The sequence below is a fragment of the Phocoena phocoena genome, chromosome 15 (assembly GCF_963924675.1).
Source record: "Phocoena phocoena chromosome 15, mPhoPho1.1, whole genome shotgun sequence".
NCBI lineage: Eukaryota > Metazoa > Chordata > Mammalia > Artiodactyla > Phocoenidae > Phocoena > Phocoena phocoena.
Window position 1 is genome coordinate 29,141,362 of NC_089233.1, and position 20,309 is coordinate 29,161,670.

The window sequence follows — 20,309 nt, forward strand, 5'->3', positions numbered from 1 at the left end:
GGAAAAGCCTGTCTGGAGCACGATGGCTGGCTCTGCCTACTGAGTGCTCATTTCACAAGAGGGCTCCTCAGACAAGTGCTGGTGTGTCTATTGGGAAAGTGTCTGTTGGGGGTGCACATTCCAGGGGGAAACAGTGTGGGCCCTGGTTTGGGAACGTGGTTCCTTCCGAGGCCTGTGTGCTCCCAGCCTGGCAGTATCCTCAGGCTCTCTCTTCACAGCTGCCCTGGGGACACCGAGAAGCAGTCTGGCAAGCAGGAACCCCATGGACTCAGCTCAGCCGCTTGAACACTGATCTCTTAGACACAATTGCCAGACAGCTTTGAAAGAAGCACAAATCCTGCTACTTTTGCTCAGGCAGGATTCTGAAATCTCGTCTCTGCTTTTTGTTCGTGAAAGATCAGGAACAAATTTCTACGAGGATGGCCTCTGAGTGACCCTGACCCCTAGCCTGGTTTGGAAGCGGTGGCTCTGGGAGAAGAGTGTCTTTCTGCATCACAGTTTTGCAGGTTTGTCCCTGATCCAGTGGAGGCGGGCTTGGAGTGGGAGGACTCGGGAGCAGGTGTGTCACACAGAAGACAGGGATGCGGAGCGGTCTGCCTGGGCCAGGGCCACCCAAGAGTCCCCTCTCTCCTGAGGCTCTGTCCTGCCAACCTCTCACGTGGCAGAGCCGTCAGGTGGAGCTCCTCAGCCATCACCAAGCCAGCCTTGAAGCAAGTGGTCTTCAGAGGCAGGAAGTGGAGGTAGGGATCTCGGCCACCCGTGGGAGCTCTGTGGGCTTGGTCTGAGCCTGTTTCCTATCTGTAGAGCAGAGCAAGTGCTACTTGCTTCCAGAGCTGTGCGGAGGATAGAATTAATGTATACAAAGTGCCTGGCACAGTTAATTCTTCCAGTCAAACTGTACCCCACACTTCCAGAAATAGATGACTTTTCTGTCTGAAACGTGCTGAGGGCTGGAGCCAGCAGTGTGATTCTGCCAGATACCACTGAGGCCTCAGGTGGGGAGAAGTCACTTCGGGAGCATCAAAACTGAGTCAGGAATGAAAGGGACTGGGGGTGGTGGCAGTGGGGGCTCAGGGTGTGACCTGGGCAGGCCTGTGTCCAAAGCCTTGCTGTGGATGGGTATCGGGTGTGTGTGACCTTGGGTGGGTGGCTTCCTCGTATGTAGAAGAGGAAAATGGTAAAACCTTTCTTCTGAGGCAGATCAAATGAGAACCCTGCATAAAGTGCTCAGCAGCTCTATATATTTTGCTTTAAATAAAAAAAACAAAGGCCTCTTGGGGTCAGATTCAAGTTTCTGTAACTCACCAACCCAGTGGCCCGAGGCTCTGACCAGGGAGCTGGTGGCTGGGAGGGGTTGACATGGGACTAGGGAGACTAGACTGGAGGGGCGAGGGGTGGGCTCTCCTTCCCATGTGACTCCAGAAAGGGTATTTCTTCCCCTTGGGCAAGCTGGTAGGAGAGAGCTGGCTCCAGTTTTATAATTAGAAACAAGAAAAATAACAGGCCTAAATAATTAGTTTCTGGAGAACACTGCCATGAGATGACATTAACACCTAGTATGTTCTCCCCAGGGGAGAAGTCAGAACTGAGGTCTATGAATTAAACATTGATTTTTTTCTCCCTTTCTTTTCCTTTTTTTTTCGTCCGGATGTCAGTCGAGGCTTTGTGGTCAGCTGGGCTGGCACTGTAATCTCGCATCCTTCCTCAGTTCCTCAGCTGCCAAAGGCTGGCTCTGGAACCGCACTGCCTTTCCACAGAACTATGTAGTATTCTGGGTCAGTGACCGATGAGGCCGCTGTGTTTGCCTTTGACAAAGATCACACCTACGGAAAGCACAGCGCTCGCCCTCGTGCTCAGTGATTCCGACGTTTGCCCAGAGAGAGATGGCGCCCTGAATCCAGTGGGATAAGAAGTGAGGGAAGCTGACTCTCCCACTGGCACCCCGAGCCCCTACCGACTGGGGCCGGAGCCAGACCCAGGTGCGAGCGAGGCAAGTAAGTCACAGTCTGCTGGGAACAATTCACCCGTCCGAGCCTCCAGCTACCAATCCACGTCCCCACCCGCCTTCGCCTTCGACAGTCACTGAGCACCTGCTCGCTCATGAAGTGTCAGCCATCGAGGGCAGGACGAACAGGGCCCCAGAACCTTCTATCCTAGCGCAGGGCAGTGATGCAGACGAGAAGACAAGTGGGCAACTTCAGTGAAAGGTGAGGGCTCTGAAGACTGTGGGAAAGCAGCTCCTCAAAAAGTTAAATTCCTATTCGACCCAGCAATTCCACTCCTAGGTAGATGGCCCAAAAGGCTGAACACTGGTGTTCAAACAAAAACTCATACACACACACTCGTAGCAGCACTATTCACATTGGCTAAAAGGTGGAGACAACCCCATGGCCGCCAACAGGTGTAAGAATGGATAAATCAAAGGAGGTCTATCCACACAATGGGCTGTTACTCGGCCATGAAAAGGGATGAAGCTCTGACATATGCCACAATGTGGATGAACCTCCAAAACATCATGCTAAGTTAAAGAAGCCAGAAACAAAAGGTCACACATTGTAGGGTTTGTATGAAATATCCAGAAGAGATAAATCCAGAGACAGAGTGGATGAGTGAGTGCCAGAAGCCTGGGGGGAGAGGGGATGGGGAGTGACGGCTTAGTGGGTACAGGGTTGACTGGGGCTGAGGAAAATGTTTTGGAACTAGTAGAGGGGATGGTGACACAAGACTGTTAAGGTACTAAATGCCACTGAGTTGTATACTGTCAAATGGTTAATTTCACGCTGTATGAATTTCACCTCAATTGAAAAACTAAGACCCAGCTGCTGTACAGAGGGGGACTGGGGTGGGTGGGGCCCCTGGGGAGGCCTCTGAAGAGGAATGTGAGCAGAGCGCTGAACGCTGAGAAGGCACCAGCCTCACAGAGGGTTTCAGGCTCCAGCCACAGGGCAGCGCGAGGACAGAGGTCCTGAATAGGACGCGCCTGGCCCTCGCTAGGTGCAGACAGAAAGCCAATGGGGCTGAAATGCTGGGTTGTTTTATTATCTGCAAAGAAAGCCCAGGACAGAGAAGAGAGAGGAGCTGATTGTGGAAAGGGGGCAGGGGCCAGGTTGCAACAGGACTATCCTGAACAGGGTAGAGGGCAGTGAAAGAGGCAGACCGTCCTTTCCCTGGAGCTAAAAGGCTGGTGGGGGGCAGCTGACTGTCCTCAGCTGGGGAAGGGTCACTTTTTTAAACATGTCACTGAGCCCTCGTCAGTAAGGGCCAGTGGGTGTCAACCTGCTTGGCTGTCCCACTCCAATCCCCGTAACACGCTGGGTTCTAAGAGCCCTTCTGTTTGGGTAAGAATTAGGAAGGGCCTGGGTAGGACCCGAGCCAGAGGGACGGTGGTGTTCTGTCACCAGCCCTCCCACCCCCAGGTGAACGCCTGTGAGCAGCCTCTGGGCCAGAAGGAGCCCAGAAGGGGTCAGGAAGGCCAGAGCCCCGGCCCGTGGACTGGAGCCCACTGCCCCCTGATGCCCAGGCTTACTTCCGGGAATAGCCTCTGCTCTGGGGTCTGCTGGTCCACGGGTGTTCATGGGAAGACTGCACCGTGGGCTAGTTTTCAACACCCCGCCCTGCCTTGGCAGATTCTGGCAATCAGCTGTCACTGTGCGTCAGTGGAACGAATCCTCGAGGGCACCAGCCATGGAGCACCGCACCTCAAAGCCGGACTCTAGAGCCGGCCGCGCCTGCCCGCCAGACACGCCGGTCACTGCTGACCCCTCCCTCCCCGGCCATGCGCACACCGGCCTCTGCCCTCGTGGAGCTGAACATTCTATGGGGGCGAGAGCCATAAACATAAAACTGGCCAATAAACAGAATTTGTGGTTTCTTTCCAAGCCAAATGGAAGAAGAAAAATATACCAAAGTGGCTACTCGCCTATTAGTCCTGATTTATATTCTACTTTAATATCTCTTCCAAGGAAATGAAAGGTATATTTTCATCAAATATAATCATGTATAGCTTGGAAAGGGGGAGACAAATGGCTCTGTGACAATTACTTGGACCTGCAGATAAAATTGGAAGATGTGTCACAGTAGAGCTGCCTCTTCCCGCAATCTCCCAGAGGCAGGTGGCCAGCACTGTTTCTTCCCCTGTGAACTGTTCCCAGGCAGGAGCAAGGATCCCACCCGGCCTGGGATGTTGCAACAGTGTGGCCTATGGCAAGGGACACAGAGCAATACCCAGATGGCAGCTATGGGTGCCATAGCATTGGAGGCCAACCTGGGCCGGGCTTCCGATGACCCCTCCAGCAAACTCTGAGTAAGGTGAGCGCCGTGAAACTGACGTGCAACCAACCCAAGTCTTATCACCCGGGTGCCCGGGACGCACATCTCACTCACTTTGTGACAGGAGTTAAGCCGAGGAATGCTGCTGAAGATCTGGGGGCCGCCGTTCCCTCGTGTTCCCTTGTCAAAGTGCCTCAGCCTAAACCACCCAACGTCTGGGGCCCCTGTGGGAATTGCTCGTCTCCCTGGTGTCCGCACAGGGAGAAGGCATCTGGCGGGATCTGCTCTGAGGCTGTGCGGAGAATAAGAACAAAGCCTTACTCCTTACTCAGTGAAGACTGAATGAAGGTACTGTGCTAGGCGCTGCGGTACAGCGGTGAAGGGGACACTCCAGGTCTCCGTGGAAGTGACCCTCTCCATGGGGGAGGAAGGTACACAAATACGTCAATTAGGTACGGAGCCCCAGGGCCACGGAGAACATAAACCAGGCTAATGTGATGCGGGGGGGCTGGGGGTGAGGGTGGGGATCAGGAAAGGCCTCTCTGAGCAGGTGGCACGCAGACTGAAGCCTGAGTGATTGGCAGGAAGTAGCCACACACAGATGTAAGGAAGAACATTCAATGCAAAGGCCCTGGGGCAGGAGAGAGCACAGTGAGTTAGGGTAGTGGTTCTCAAAGTATGGTCTGGGGAACCCTGGGGGGCGTCCCAGGGTCAGAACTTTCATAAAAATAATGTTGGCATTTTCCTTTTACACTCATTCTCCCAGGAGTACACAGAGGAGTTTTCCAGAGCCCACGCTCTCACAACAGGTTGAAAGCAGAAGCAGATACGAGAATTCAGCTGTCTTCTATTAAGCCAGATAGTAAAGAGACTTGCAAAAATATAAACTTTTTTTGTTTTGGAAAACAGTTATTGTTCATAAAGAACTATGTTATTTATTTTTACATAGGATGGCTTATTATTTTTTAAACGAATAAGTAAATATTTAAAGTATTTCTCAGTTTTAATTTCCAATACCTGAAATATCAATAAACATAATCCATACAAACTGAAGCTCTGTGAATTCCTCAATACCTTTCAAAGAGTATGAAGCGTCCTGGGACTTCCCTGGCGGTCCAGTGGTTAGGACTCCGAGCTTCCATTGCAGGGGGCATGGGTTCGATCCCTGGTGGGGGAATTAAGATCCCACATGCCGTGCGGCCAAAAAAAAAAAACAAAAGAAGAAGGAATCCTGAGGCCAAAACCTTGAGAAGCGCTGACTTGGAGGAGCAGCAGGGGTGGTACAGCCGGGGCAGGGACAGCACGAAGGCAGGGGGGCTGCGTCTGAGAGGCCGGCTGGGGCCCATCCCACAACGATCACACAAGGTCAGAGCAAGAGATCTGGATTTTGTTTCGGGCGCAACGGGAAGCTTACTGGAGAGCTACAGGCAGGAGCATGATATGATCTGACTTATGTTCTAGAAAGATGCCTCTGGCTGCATGGAAGGGAGGGAACGAGGCTGGAAGCCAGGGAATGCCGCTGATGCTGCGGCCACAATCTAGGAAGAGATGCTGGTGGCGGGGGAAGATGGTGGGGTGTGTTCTGGAGGCAGAGCAGCCCTGTGGGTGTAGGAGAGCAAAGGGAAAATGAAGGATGACCTCAAGATGCTGGGCATCTGTGGGGCCAAATCTGAGCTAGCAGGTGGTGAGGAGCGGGGCGGGTGGGTTCCTTTCCCTCTCTCGAGTCACGCTAAGGCTCACTCTTCAGGTCACATCTCTGGCCCAGGCGAGGACAGGGGGGCAGCGAGCCCTCTTCACCCAAGGCCCCTCTGGGGCACAGCTGAGAGAATGTCCCCACCACCAGGGGCTGTCGGGGGGGAGACACTGCCAAGGGGTGGATGGCTGCGTTCAGGCGCCACCTTTGACTTCCACAGTCCCAACTGGCCCAGCGTCACGTATCCCGACCCTGGGACCAGCAAGAAGACACTGGGCATTCCAGCTGTGCCCCCCTGCCCACTCCCCAACCCGTGAGGCAGCAGGCCCGGGCCACTGTTGACAGGGCGACACCCCCAGCACTGGATAACCTCACTCTTCCCCTGGAGCCCAGGCAGGATGGGAGAAGTAAGTAATTGCAAAGCCTTCTGCAAACAGAGGGGTGGCTATGCAGAGGCCAAAGAACGTGACATCCTGCTCTGTTTATTAATTTATACTTGCCTTGTTCCAAAGATGGGGGAGCGGAAACAAGGACCAAGCTTTTCTTCTTAACCCATTAGTTCCTGAGCTCAGAGAAGCCCTGACGACCCTAAAGAACTGATTTCTTAAGTAATATCATCTTAAATGTCAATTATATTTCAATTTAAAAAAGTACGAAGCGGTGCTTATACAAATGTTATAATAAAATTACAACTGTGTGTTTATTGATTTTTTTTTTTTTTTTTTTTTTTTTTTTGCAGTACACGGGCCTCTCACTGTTGTGGCCTCTTGCGTCGCGGAGCACAGGCTCCGGACACGCAGGTTCAGCGGCCATGGCTCACGGACCTAGCCGCTCCGCGGCATGTGGGATCTTCCCGGACCAGGGCACGAACCCATATCCCCTGCATCAGCAGGCGGACTCCCAACCGCTGTGCCACCAGGGAAGCCCACAACTGTGTGTTTAAAAAAAAAAAAAAGGAAGAAAGAAATGATTTCTTACCAGGCCAGTGTGTATTTAGTTAATCTAGACTCATGGTCATCATTTATATTTACTTAGCAACCATCTCTACAGGGCAGAAAGCAACCTGGAGAATTTTTAACAAAGAAGCCTCCAGACCCCTGAGCAGGCAGAATCATCTCATATTGCATGGCTGAAAACAGAGGTAGGGCTACAATCAGTCTTGTAGCCTAAGACTGGATTTAAGAATGAAAGCAAGATTGCTTTGGCTATTTGGGGTCTTTTGTGTTTCCATACAAATTGTGAAATTTTTTGTTCTAGTTCTGTGAAAAATGCCAGTGGTAGTTTGATGGGGATTGCACTGAATCTGTAGATTGCTTTGGGTAGTAGAGTCATTTTCACAATGTTGATTCTTCCAATCCAAGAACATGGTATATCTCTCCATCTATTTGTATCATCTTTAATTTCTTTCATCAGTGTCTTATAATTTTCTGCATACAGGTCTTTTGTCTCCTTAGGTAGGTCTACTCCTAGATATTTTATTCTTTTTGTTGCAATGGTAAATGGGAGTGTTTTCTTGATTTCACTTTCAGATTTTTCATCATTAGTGTATAGGAATGCAAGAGATTTCTGTGCATTAATTTTGTATCCTGCAACTTTACCAAATTCATTGACTAGCTCTAGTAGTTTTCTGGTAGCATCTTTAGGATTCTCTATGTATAGTATCATGTCATCTGCAAACAGTGATAGCTTTACTTCTTCTTTTCCGATTTGGATTCCTTTTACTTCCTTTTCTTCTCTGATGGCTGTGGCTAAAACTTCCAAAACTATGTTGAATAAGAGTGGTGAGAGTGGGCAAACGGAGCTGAAGGAATCAGGCTCCCTGACTTCAGACTATACTACAAAGCTATAGTAATCAAGACATTATGGTACTGGCACAAAAACAGAAAGATAGATCAATGGAACAGGATAGAAAGCCCAGAGGTAAACCCATGCACATATGGTCACCTTATCTTTGATAAAGGAGGCAGGAATGTACAGTGGAGAAAGGACAGCCTCTTCAATAAGTGGTGGTGGGAAAACTGGACAGCTACATGTAAAAGTATGAGATTAGATCACTCCCTAACACCATACACAAAAATAAGCTCAAAACGGATTAAAGACCTAAATGTAAGGCCAGAATCTATCAAACTCTTAGAGGAAAACATAGGCAGAACACTCTATGACATAAATCACAGCAAGATCCTTTTTGACCCACCTCCTAGAGAAATGGAAATAAAAACAAAAATAAACAAATGGGACCTAATGAAACTTCAAAGCTTTTGCACAGCAAAGGAAACCATAAACAAGACCAAAAGACAACCCTCAGAATGGGACGAAATATTTGCAAATGAAGCAACTGACAAAGGATTAACCTCCAAAATATATAAGCAGCTCATGCAGCTCAATAACAAAAAAACAAACAACCCAATCCAAAAATGGGCAGAAGACCTAAATAGACATTTCTCCAAAGAAGATATACAGAATGCCAACAAACACATGAAAGAATGCTCAACATCATTAATTATTAGAGAAATGCAAATCAAAACTACAATGAGATATCATCTCACACCAGTCAGAATGGCCATCATCAAAAAATCTAGAAACAATAAATGCTGGAGAGGGTGTGGAGAAAAGGGAACACTCCTGCACTGCTTGTGGGAATGTGAATTGGTACAGCCACTATGGAGAACAGTACGGAGGTTCCTTAAAAAACTACCAATAGAACTACCATATGACCCAGCAATCCCACTCCTGGGCATATACCCTGAGAAAACTGAAATTCAAAGAGAGTCATGTACCAAAATGTTCATTGCAGCTCTATTTACAATAGCCTGGGGATGGAAACAACCTAAGTGCCCATCATCAGATGAATGGATAAAGAAGATGTGGCACATATATACAATGGAATATTACTCAGCCACAAAAAGAAACGAAATTGAGCTATTTGTAATGAGGTGGATAGACCTAGAGTCTGTCATACAGAGTGAAGTAAGTCAAAAAGATAAAGACAAATACCGTATGCTAACACATATATATGGAATTTAAGAAAAAAAAATGTCATGAAGAACCTAGGGGTAAGACAGGAATAAAGACACAGACCTACTGGAGAACGGACTTGAGGATATGGGGAGGGGGAAGGGTGAGCTGTGACAAAGCGCGAGAGAGGCACGGACATATATACACTACCAAACGTAAGGTAGATAGCTAGTGGGAAGCAGCCGTATAGCACAGGGATATCAGCTTGGTGCTTTGTGACCGCCTGGAGGGGTGGAATAGGGAGGGTGGGAGGGAGGGAGATGCAAGAGGGAAGAGATATGGGAACATATGTATATGTATAACTGATTCACTTTGTTATAAAGCAGAAACTAACACACCATTGTAAAGCAATTATACCCCAATAAAGATGTTTAAAAAAAAAAAAAAGAATGAAAGCAGTTGCAGGCAGTGGGTGGCAGCGTGAACTGGCGCACTTTTTCCAGAGTGCATGTTGGGACTACATATATTACGATGAAAAAACCTCCCCTTTGACTCAGCAGATCCACCGCTGGGAATTTATCCCATAGACACGTGAGATTTGCACACTTACACAAAGATACCCCGAGGAGGTTCACTTTGACAATGGAAGAGCAAGACACTGGAAACGACTCAAATGTCCATCAATACAAAATGTTATAAAAGACTTTTTTGTTCCGTCCATATGATAAAATACCACACAACAGTGAATGAGCATTAGGTCGATTTACATGTGCTTACACGTAACACTGACTTGTCAATAAGTGAAAACAGCAAGATGTAGAATCACACATATGGTATAACCCCGGGTGTAAAAACAGACAAGCAAAACATTTCTGGAAGGAAATGCAAGAAACTGTTAACCATGGTCACTTCTGGGGCCAAGTAGTCTTATTTTTCATTTTATCATGTCCTGTTTGGGTTTAAAGAAATCATATGCTTATAGTATATACTATATTTCTGAAATGAATTAATCAAATCGAAGAATGAAATCAGAATGAATCATGGGGTGGAGGGGAAACAGGGATCCTTGTTTGGGTCAGGTTCTTTTCACTAGATTTTGTTCTTAAATGTACAACTGCTTTTGAAAACATTTTGCCACATTTGCAATTGAGGTTCGAAGCCCTGACTGCGGAGAAGTGAAGTTGCAAGGGACAGCTTGGCCAGTTTTCTGAAGCTTTGTAACCAAGGGCAAGGTTGTCTTTCGAGGGGTTGGGATGCATATGGATTTACTTAAAGCAGACATGTCAGAACAGGAAGGGGGAGCCTGCCGGCCCTTCTGGAGAACCAGTACTTTCAGCTTCACCAGGCGACCTTGAACTTTCTATTCATGTTTCTCTTTTGGAGAGGCAGGGAGGAAAGTTAGAGATGCGCGTCGGGGAAAGTGGGAAGAGAGGATCCCAGAAAGAAGAGAGTGGCAGCCGCCCCAGGGGCAGCGGAACCTTCTTCTGAAGTCTCACTTCTTCAGGGGCTTAAACAGGAACTGCACACACTAGCTCTTCCTAGTCATCCTACATGGAGGAAATGACTCTCCCACAACCTCGTTACTAATAATCTGAAGTATTTCCAAGAAATTTCCAAGAAATTTTTAGCCTTAATTCTGAGAAGTTCTTCCACACCCTCAAACAAATCTCTGGAAAACCAAACCCCGGCGGCAGAACACCAAAGAGAAAGCCAAGATTTCTTTCTGGGGCTTGTGTTTAATCTTGTGTAGCACTTTGATAAGTTCTAAGAAACGGGGTTTCTGAGAGGGGAAGGAAAGCCTACACAGGCTCAAGACAGAGAGGGTCCTGGAACCACCCCTCTCCCGCTCCCCGGAGGGGACAGGAGGTGGCACAGGGTGGGGGCTGGCTTACCTGGCACCTTGTCCACCGACGCAAACACAGAGCGCTGTACTGTGGGGTCGCTGCTGCCCCGGCGGCACTGGTCGTAGAAGCGGAAAGGCAGGTGCTGGGTGGAGGACGAGCCGAGACCAAACCCCAGGACTTCAGTTGTCGGCTGGATCGGGAGGTCCAGGAGGGCTACGTTCAAACAAACCCGTGGCTCAAGCTCAGCACGTGCGTGGGATGGGAATGTAGGTGACAAGATTTTGGGTGGCACGGCTGTAGCAGGTGTGGCCACATCCCTGCCAGGCACATCCCTCGGACAATGCCAAGCAGGCAGCCAGCAGCCTCGAACTGGGGTGACCAGCGTGACACCAAGGGTCCCGCCTGAGGTTCATAACACAAGCAGTGCCTACAGAGTGGTTCAGAGATGAATGCCAGGCCCATCTTCACCTCGGATTCTTGGCTTCCATACACTAAAGACCCTACCAAGGCTTAGCCCTGGGTACAGTTTCAGACCCCAAAGCAAACGGGGCCAATTCTGCTGTGAAAGTTCATAAATCTATGCGTGTGGGGAAGAGTGTGTGAGACAGAACTTACACACACGTGTGCCTGTGTATTTATGAGTGTGTGTGTCTCTGTTGCTGTCCTCTCTTCCATGCAGAAATCTCACGATACAGCAATTTGGAGGGGCTTTTTAAAATCAATGTGAGAAATACCCAAGGCGTTAGTTCTAACAGCCACTTTACGGCATAATTCTCAATTTTCAAATGAAATATTTAGCCTTCATGCCAGCTGTGAGAAATTGCTTTACATTAAAAAAAAAAAAACAAACAACCCTCTGGAAATAAATCTTAAGAGAAAGGACTGAATGATTTAAGTCACTTTGCACATTACAAAATGCTTCTGTAATGATTTTGGAGGCCAAGTTTCAGCTAAGTGAGAAATAAGATGAGGACTATATGGGATGCAGGCCTGCACAAATCAACGGGGCACGTGCAGTAAATGACTGAGTTCGCGATATCCAGAAACCCTGCCCTCCAAGTGTTTCTTTTTAGGTGACCCCTCGAGAACGCTCCCCTTCTCTCCCAGTGGACTGGAAAGCCTCCCAGTGACCACACCAGAACGACCACTGGTGCTTGAGCTGAAAGACACTGGTTTCTTGTGAAAGGCTGTTTGTGATTTTAGGAGTTGACAGGACGCCTTTTCCCCGAGGAGGACGCTGTGCCTTCCACCCTGATGAAGGGAATGCCCTCATTTCAGTGCCTTCACTTCTAAGAAAGCTGGGGCCTTCCTGACACTGGGCAGTGTAGGGCCACCTCACAGATTCACCACAGTCCCGGTGCAATGTGCAACAACACTTCCGAATCCAGTGCTGGGTTACGGCCCCTCACCAGGCAGGGCTGCCTCTCATGAGAGCTGGGAACGGAGAGGAGGAAGGGATGGGCATTAGTGTAGGAAGTTCTGTGTTTGGGTTCTGCCAACTAACTGCCTGCGTGGCTGTGGGCAAGTCACTGAGCCTCAGTTTACTCTTCTGTAAAATGGGCAGAACAGGCCCTACTCATCTCAAGGGTTGTTTTAAGGGTCAGAGGTGGCAGAGGAACGTCGAAGCGCTTTGCAGGCATACGCTAGAGAACGTCCGTGTGCGGGAGGGAGAACCGTCGTCCCACACTCACAGCTGCCTCTTGCCTGGGAGGGAGGGCTTGCCTCTTCCAAGCAGCCCTAGACTTGTAGAATCAAATACTCAAGGTTCTCCATTCTCTCACCAAAACACAACTCATTCCTGAACCATACGTTTCCTCTTCTAGAGGAGTCACAAGGGTTCTCAAGGTCAACGTGAGAGTCATGCCGATGGCCTGCGGCAGCTGCTGCCCCACTGCCGAGAGAGGACACCCGCCGGGGCTGCACTCACCAGCTATTCTCTGCATCTTCATGCGTCTCGCCTGGATGCGGCCCTTGGCCAGGCGCTGCTTGGCGATGATGCAGCGGATGTGGTCCGAGAAGACGAAGGTGGCCTGCAGGATGGGGAAGGGCTTGGAATGGGGGCTGGATGCAGGCTTGTGGATGGTAATATTCAGGGCGCGGCTGTCGTCCTCCACACCAGTCACCTGCATGTCCTGCGGGGGGAGGAGGCCAAAGAAAGGGTGTCTGTTAGGTTCAGGGGGAAGGTAGCTGCTCGGAAGCTGTGGATTCACATCTCATCTAGAATGAGGTCCCCCAGATTGAACTTTGCTTTTGCTCTGGAGGAGACCATCAGCCCCCCAAGTCTGAGAGAGTCAAGGATGGGCACAAACCAGGCCAGGCCTGGCGGGAAGTGAGGGGTGGGAAGTACAGACAGTTCAAGTGGCTGATGCTGGCCGTGGTGGCCGGTTCCATCCCCGCGAGAACTTGAGGCAGCTAGTAAACACACGGGACACCAGCCTCTACATGGGGCCTCAGGGAGCCCAACAGACTCCAACAATTGTTGCTTCGGAGAACTAGAGATAACAAACCTAAGTTCCTAGTCCTTTCCAGTGTGATCTCCTCCAGCGTAACAATTCCTTCCTTGCTTCTCTTAAGAAGGGGGCATCCTTAGCTCCCATTTGTATGTCTCTGACGAATTCCTGGTCCCTAAAGGAATAGCTAACTCCAAGAAAGGAACAGGGGAGGACCACTTAGCAGACGTTTGAAGAAAGTTACACTTGAAAGGTAGAGGAGAACTCACGTACAGCAAGTATCCTCAGGACAAATCCAATCTAAAACCTCAGATTGGATTCTGTGCAAAGAATTTGCTTCCCACTGAGTAAGGTTTGAGATCAAAGCAGGAGACAGGAGACAGACATGAAAGTCAGAAAGGTGGGGAAAATGTTGAAAAGGCTCATGAAGCAAGACAGATACTGTTCACAGGCATTCAATCTGGCACAAAATGTTGCAGTGGGAATTAGATGAGATATTACGCTTTTAAGACGGAGAGAGAGGCTGGCATGTAATAATGGCCTGACAAATAGAAGCTACTGGAAGACAACCAAAAGAAAAGGTTTATGTGCCTTTCATTGTCTGAGGGACGACATGTGTTAATCCTTTGAGGGATAAAAACACTTTCCTGACACTAAATTCTAAAGGAAATTGATCATAAACCTAGATAAATAAGAAGCACTAAGTCACCTAATGGACAGTCTCGTACGCGGAAGTCTTTTTCTAAATGAGAGGTTCTTCAGATAGCTGCTTCTCACACCACCTTCTGTAAAAGACCTTTTTTAAATGGAAAGATCTTGAAAAAGAGGAGGCTGGGAAATGGTTGCAACAGCATCCTCAAACACGTGGGTGGTCCTCTTGGGGAGTGGGTTGCCCTGGAGAGGTGGATGTGGGTCGCCCCAGCAAGGCCTTGCCAGCAACCAGGACTGCCCAGCAAGGAAACGGACTCAGCGCAGGGCAACTCAGGGCCCAGGGGTCTGGCGGGGGTGATGGTTGGGGAGGGCGTGAGCTGGAGGCTGTTTTCAACTCATCTGGTTCCACGCTTCGTTCGACCAACTAGCTGGCATTAGTCACCCATCATTTAGACAAACATTAAGAAAACCCACGCTCCAGCTTGACGTTTGGCAGTTTAGAGCCCAGGCCTGCTGGAGAGGTGGAGGACACAGGAACGTCCATAAATCACCAGTGGCAACAATCATTCTAGAGAGGAAATAGGCACAGCCCAACTTCTTGGTATCTTCCCTAGGGAAATGTTGGCCCAAGTGCACAAGGAAGTCAGGACAATTCTGTTCACGGCAGCACTGTCTGTAAAGGTAAAAAGCTGGAAGCAGCCACGGGGTGCTGGCTAACTCTGCCTTGGTGTGTGGTCAGGAAGCAGTTAAAAGAACACCAGTAAGCCTGCAGAGACTAACACAGTCAGTTCTCCAAAACATTAGTTGAGTGAAAAAAGCAAAGTTTACAATACATTCAATGTGACAGGATAAAAAATACACACACACACACACACGCACCCCATTCCAACTATATGTTGTACAATTTTTAAAAACAGTACATGTAGTTATAGTCATACACATATTCGGCAAAGCACCGTATCTGATAACGGATGAGAGGAGTCAGAATTGGGTTTTGGTCAAAGGGGACTTGGCTCTTATCTGTGAGGTATTCTAACTTTTGTCAATGATAATCTGTTCATGTGGCCCTTATGTCATTAGAACTTGACCGTAAAGATGACACTTTTGTGGGTGTTTGTACAGCCAACCGAGAAGAGCTTCCGGAGCTCTCGGCCATCATACCTGCAGAAGGCCTGCGAACTTGACCACTCCCCAGCCCAGCCTGGACACGTCAGGCTCCACCAAACTCATCTGGTAAATGTCGACAGCCAGGAACCGCTGGAGCATGCTGCCATCCTTGGTGATCACCGTGCATGCGATCAGGTCGCTGTTGTCTGTGGTAGAGGGGGACAGAGAGCATAGTGAGGTGCAGTCCGCTGCCCAGCTTGACGGACACACTCCAGCTGACTTGTGTTCTGCCGGGCAACGCAGCTTGGCACCGGAGCCTGGGCTGGAAGTCACACACACCTGGGTCTGAGTCCCTCCTCCAAGTCATGCTAGGCAACTTACTGTACCTCTCTGGGCTTCAGATTCCTCATCTGAAAAATGGGGATCATGCCCCTCCCACTCAAAGCACTGTTTGTGAGGACTAACTCAGATAAAGTACATAAAGCATCAGTACAATGTTAGCTGTGGATTAGGCACTGCACCTGTAGCTAAAAAAATAACCAACAAATCCGGTATCCCAGTAACATTTCAGTGCTTCCCTGCAGGCGTTGGTGGTTTACACCTGTGATGGTGTTCACCTAGATTAAGTGAAGACAGGAAACGAGGAGCCCCTCGCTCAGTTATAGAATCACCAAGACCTCAGTTTGGTGTCTGACAACTTAGAGCCGAGCTCTACACTAGATGATGCGCCATCTGGGGCAAGGCACTTAGACTCTCTAAACCACAGTTTCCCACCTGTAAAATGGGAATAATGTCCCCTATCTTGAGATGTCTGATGCCTTAAAATGAGAACAGGTAGGTAAAGCATTTAGCAGGGGGTCCTCAGCTTATGCTTGGTCCCTTCTCTTAGCTGGAAGTTACTCCCAGATTTGAGGTCTAATTAACTGCTTGTCCTTGATGGCTTTGAAATCACCAGAGTAACGCAGAGCCATTAAATCTACAGTCTGCTTTGAGTTCCCTCCAGTGAAACCCTCTGTAACATGTTTTTTGTTTTTTTGTTTTTGTTTTTGTTTTTGTTTTTGTGGTATGTGGGCCTCTCACTGTTGTGGCCTCTCCCGTTGTGGAGCACAGGCTCCGGACGCGCAGGCTCAACGGCCATGGCTCACGGGCCCAGCCGCTCCGTGGCATATGGGATCTTCCCGGACCAGGGCACGAACCCGTGTCCCCTGCATCAGGAGGCGGACTCTCAACCACTGCGCCACCAGGGAAGCCCCTCTGTAACATGTTTTAAAGGAAACAGCTGAAACTAGGAAACAACCTAAATGCCCCCAAATAGGGGAACCACTTGAGTATGATTTTTTTCCCATCATATGGAAAATTATATACCCATTTAAAAATTATGTTTAACTAAACTGTGAACTGTGGTTACCTATGGGGAGGGAAGTGAGAACTGGGGTGGGTGGGAGAGAGAGAGAGTGTGTGTGTGTGTGTGTGCGTGTGTCTGTGGTATCAACAGGAGAACTTTAATTTTTGCCCTCTATACCACTGTATTGCTTGAAATTATTTTAAAATGAGAAAGTATTCAACATGTACTTTTGAAATACGTATTAAAGACCCAAGTAAAAAATCCTATTTACAAATAACTGCAATGGCATTGGAAAAGACATTACAATTTTAAATGAACAAGGTGATAAAAACTTTATAACTATGATGTTGATATGTTAAAAAAAAAAGTATCCCTACAAAGAAATACAAGCACAGAGAAATATACTGAAACATTAAAAAACAGTCCTGAGGGCTTCCATGGTGGCGCAGTGGTTGAGAGTCTGCGGGCGGATGCAGGGGACACGGGTTTGTGCCCCAGTCCGGGAAGATCCCACATGCCGCAGAGCGGCTGGGCCCGTGAGCCATGGCTGCTGAGCCTGCGCGTCCGGAGCCTATGCTCCGCAACGGGAGCGGCCACAACAGCGAGAGGCTCACGTTCCGCAAAAAAAAAAAAAAAAAAAATGACAGTCCTGATTAGAAGAATGGTAGGTGGGTTTTTTTTTTTCATAAACAGCTTTATTGAGGGATAATTTATATACCATAAAATTGTCCCATTTTAAGTGTACAGTTTGAGTTTTAGTAAATTTACAGCTGTGCACTGACTGTGACACTCCAGTTGTAGAACACTTTCATCACCCCAATACGTTCTGTGACCTAATATTTGGCTTCATTTTATTGGTGGCCGGTTGGGGGGAAAGGTAACACAGATAGTAACAATTCTGGCCCCAAGCACATGTGATAAAGTTGGGCTCAGGGGCTTCCCTGGTGGCGCAGTGGTTAAGAATTCACCTGTCAATGCAGGGGACACGGGTTTGAGCCCTGGTCTGGGAAGATCCCACATGCCGCGGAGCAACTGAGCCCGTGTGCCACAGCTACTGAGCCTGTGCTCTGGAGCCCACGAGCCACAACTACTGAGCCTGCGTGCCGCAACTACTGAAGCCCGCACGCCTGGAGCCCGTGCTCGGCAACAAGAGAAGCCACTGCAATGAGAAGCCTGCACACCGCAATGAAGAGTAGCCGCTGCTCGCCGCAACTAGAAAAAGCCTGCATGTGGAAACGAAGGCCCAACGCAGCCAAAAATAAATAAATAAAATAAATAAATTTATAAACAAACAAACAAAACAACAACAAAAAACCCTTGGGCTCAGGTATTTTGCCAAGGTTTCGCCACACACCCCCTCTCCATTTTTACTTTTCATTTAGATCTAAGGGATGATAGGTACATTTCTCCTCTGCCATCTTCTTTTCCCCTCCCTCCTCTTCCCCCTCCCCCCACCTCCCACACCACCTCAGTTTAACCCTCTGAGAGCATAATCCGTCTGAGATCCTGGCTTCATGGGATGCCTTCCGGTCTATCATCTCAGCTTTGAAAGACCTTGTGTTTCTGTCTTTCCTCCCCAGCATATGACCACCCGGCACAGCCAGATACCCCATGGCAAACACCAGCACCAGACAGGCTCAACGGTCTGGATTCCACATTCTCTTATTGAGGGCAAGAAAATTCCTCCCTTTCCCAAGGGTCCAGCCAAGTATTTAAGAAGAGTTCTAAAAATGACTGTATCCAGAATTTCTAGTTCCACATGGAAGACACTAGTCTTCTGTATTATCAGAAATGGAAGTCCTCACACTCTTTCTTACAAACATTTTCTTTGTGGTAGGTAGAGTTTATTTTCTTTACTCAATACTTAAAACATGTTCCCCAATTAGAATCTTTTACTTTTTAAAAAGAGAAAACTAAACTCATAAAGGATGCCTTTTCTTTCCTTTTTCCTTTCTCTTTCTCTCCCCCTTCCCTTCCCCCCTCAACAGGACAACCTGGCTCTTCTTTCCCCACATTCACAGAAGAGGTTCATGTGCGGGTGAGAGCTGGGAAAGTGGGCACAGCCAGGGTGTTGGTGTCAGTGGGGTCTGTCGGCAGGCAACCCCCTTTACAAAGCCCAGGGGCCTTAGGGACTTCAGGGGGAAAAATAGACCTACCACCTCTGCCACAAAGAACAAAAAATGAAGGACAAAACCCCAAAGTGGAACAACTTTCAGAAATGCAACTGAGACATCAAAGCCCCGTGAGAGATTTTGTAAGAAAACTAAGAGGCAACCGTCACCAGTGAGACAGGATGGCTCCAAGAGGGAAGGAGCCCTTGGCTTTTCAGCAGCTGTGGGGGCAGTTAAGGAGAAATGAAGCGGCTTCCGTGGACTAACAGAAGGGCATATGGGCACCCTGCAGAGAGATCAAGGGAGTCTGTCTGTCTGGGGTGACATCTGCGGGCCCCTGGGGCGGCATCTCAGGAAACGCCTTCACCGCCTGGGCTCTCCCCTCAGCTGCTTCACATGCTGGCTGTGAGCATTCCCGTCGGAGGAGGACCCAGGAGAGAGAGCTGTGGAACGGGGCCCAGCTCTGCCCACGGTCCAAGTCCTTCACCTGCTGCCTGTGAGCAGGCGCCCGTGGACTTCACTCTGAGCCGGGGGGAGGCATGCCGGGTACCCAGGTAGCGGAAGGGAGGGATGCAGGCTTGTGGGGAGGACTCAGAAGCGGCGGCTATGTCGGGGTGCATGGCGGCCTCTCAGGATTGGCCTGTGGTCGGGGGAGGCCCGTGCAGGTGACGGGCCACCCCTACACTGGCACTGCTCAAATCTCTTGGCCCACCTGGGTCTCCCGCGTCCTTCCCCCACCAACTTCACTTCAAAAGGGGTGGGGCCGAGGGCTTTAGTTTTTAAACTGACAGAAATTTATCAGACTATCCATATGACCTTAGGGAAGGATTTCTCTAAAAAAGAAATGAGGATCCATACATATGAATAAATAAGTGTAAGGTTGATAAACTGACTACCTCAAAATTAAAATTTACCTCATGGGTAACAAACGAGCCCATAAACAGACTAGGGGAAATATTTGCAAAATACCTTTAAAAGGCAAAAGATGAATAAAGGAGAAAATATGAAGAACTCCACAGGCCATTCACAGACAAGAGAATGAACACACACACAGGTGCTCCCCCTTGTGCTAAATCAGAAGACAAATGAGAACTGGATCCCACGGCACTGGCAAAAATAAAAATGTCTGATAACATCAGGTACTGGGGAGGCCACAGAAAAACTGACATTCTCAAACGCCGCTTGTAGAATTAATTAACATAGCCATTTTGAAGGGCAAATCAGCATTATTTATCAAAACTGAAAGTTTCACACTTTATGACCCGGCAATTGGTGTGTTCCCAGGAAGACATACTTGGGCTGAGAGACAGGAACAAGGATATTGACAGCTGGATTTGGGTCTGTAATGACCCAGATGTCCGGTGAGAAGGGAAAGCTTTTTTAAAAAATGTATGTTTATTCGGTGTAAAAACACATGACAATAACAAGGAAGGAGTGAGATCTCTAGATGTTTCAACAAGGTTTAGTCTCAAGAACGTGCTGCTGAGTGGAAAATGTTGCAGCATCACACGTGCAGTATGACACAATTTGTATAAAATCAAACCACACAAAATGACACTGTGTATTTTCTATGGACTCAAGTATGTGTGTGTAAAAGAAAAGTTTAAGAAAATGTCTGGCAGGGTGCAGAGTGATTACCTCTTTGGAGGGGAGGAGGTGGGACTGTGGGTGAGGGGTCAAGGTCGTTTTAATTTATATGCAGTGTTCTGATTTTTCCAAGAGGTATGCTGTTTGTGTACTTAAATAAAAAAAGAAGTGACTCTCCTACGCAAAGGGCCTCAGGTCCTTCTGGGGCCCAGCCAGGGTTGGGAAGCAGCACCAGGCCCAGCTGTCGGCCAGCCGGCTCTCCCTGATCCCGAAGTGCAGTGACCATCATTGAGACCA

At 48.6% G+C, this 20,309-nt stretch overlaps 1 protein-coding gene across 1 annotated transcript in view; it reads right to left on the reverse strand.

The window, feature by feature from the left end:
- The window catches only part of CLEC16A (C-type lectin domain containing 16A), a 207,076-nt gene that overhangs the window by 39,001 nt on the left and 147,766 nt on the right, over window positions 1-20,309 (reverse strand). The window contains exons 19-21 of the mRNA XM_065892543.1: window positions 15,024-15,175; window positions 12,689-12,893; window positions 10,810-10,974 (exon numbers count right to left, since the gene is read on the reverse strand). Of these exons, the coding sequence (XP_065748615.1) occupies window positions 10,810-10,974; window positions 12,689-12,893; window positions 15,024-15,175 (522 nt within the window). The remainder of the gene's footprint in view (window positions 1-10,809; window positions 10,975-12,688; window positions 12,894-15,023; window positions 15,176-20,309) is intronic.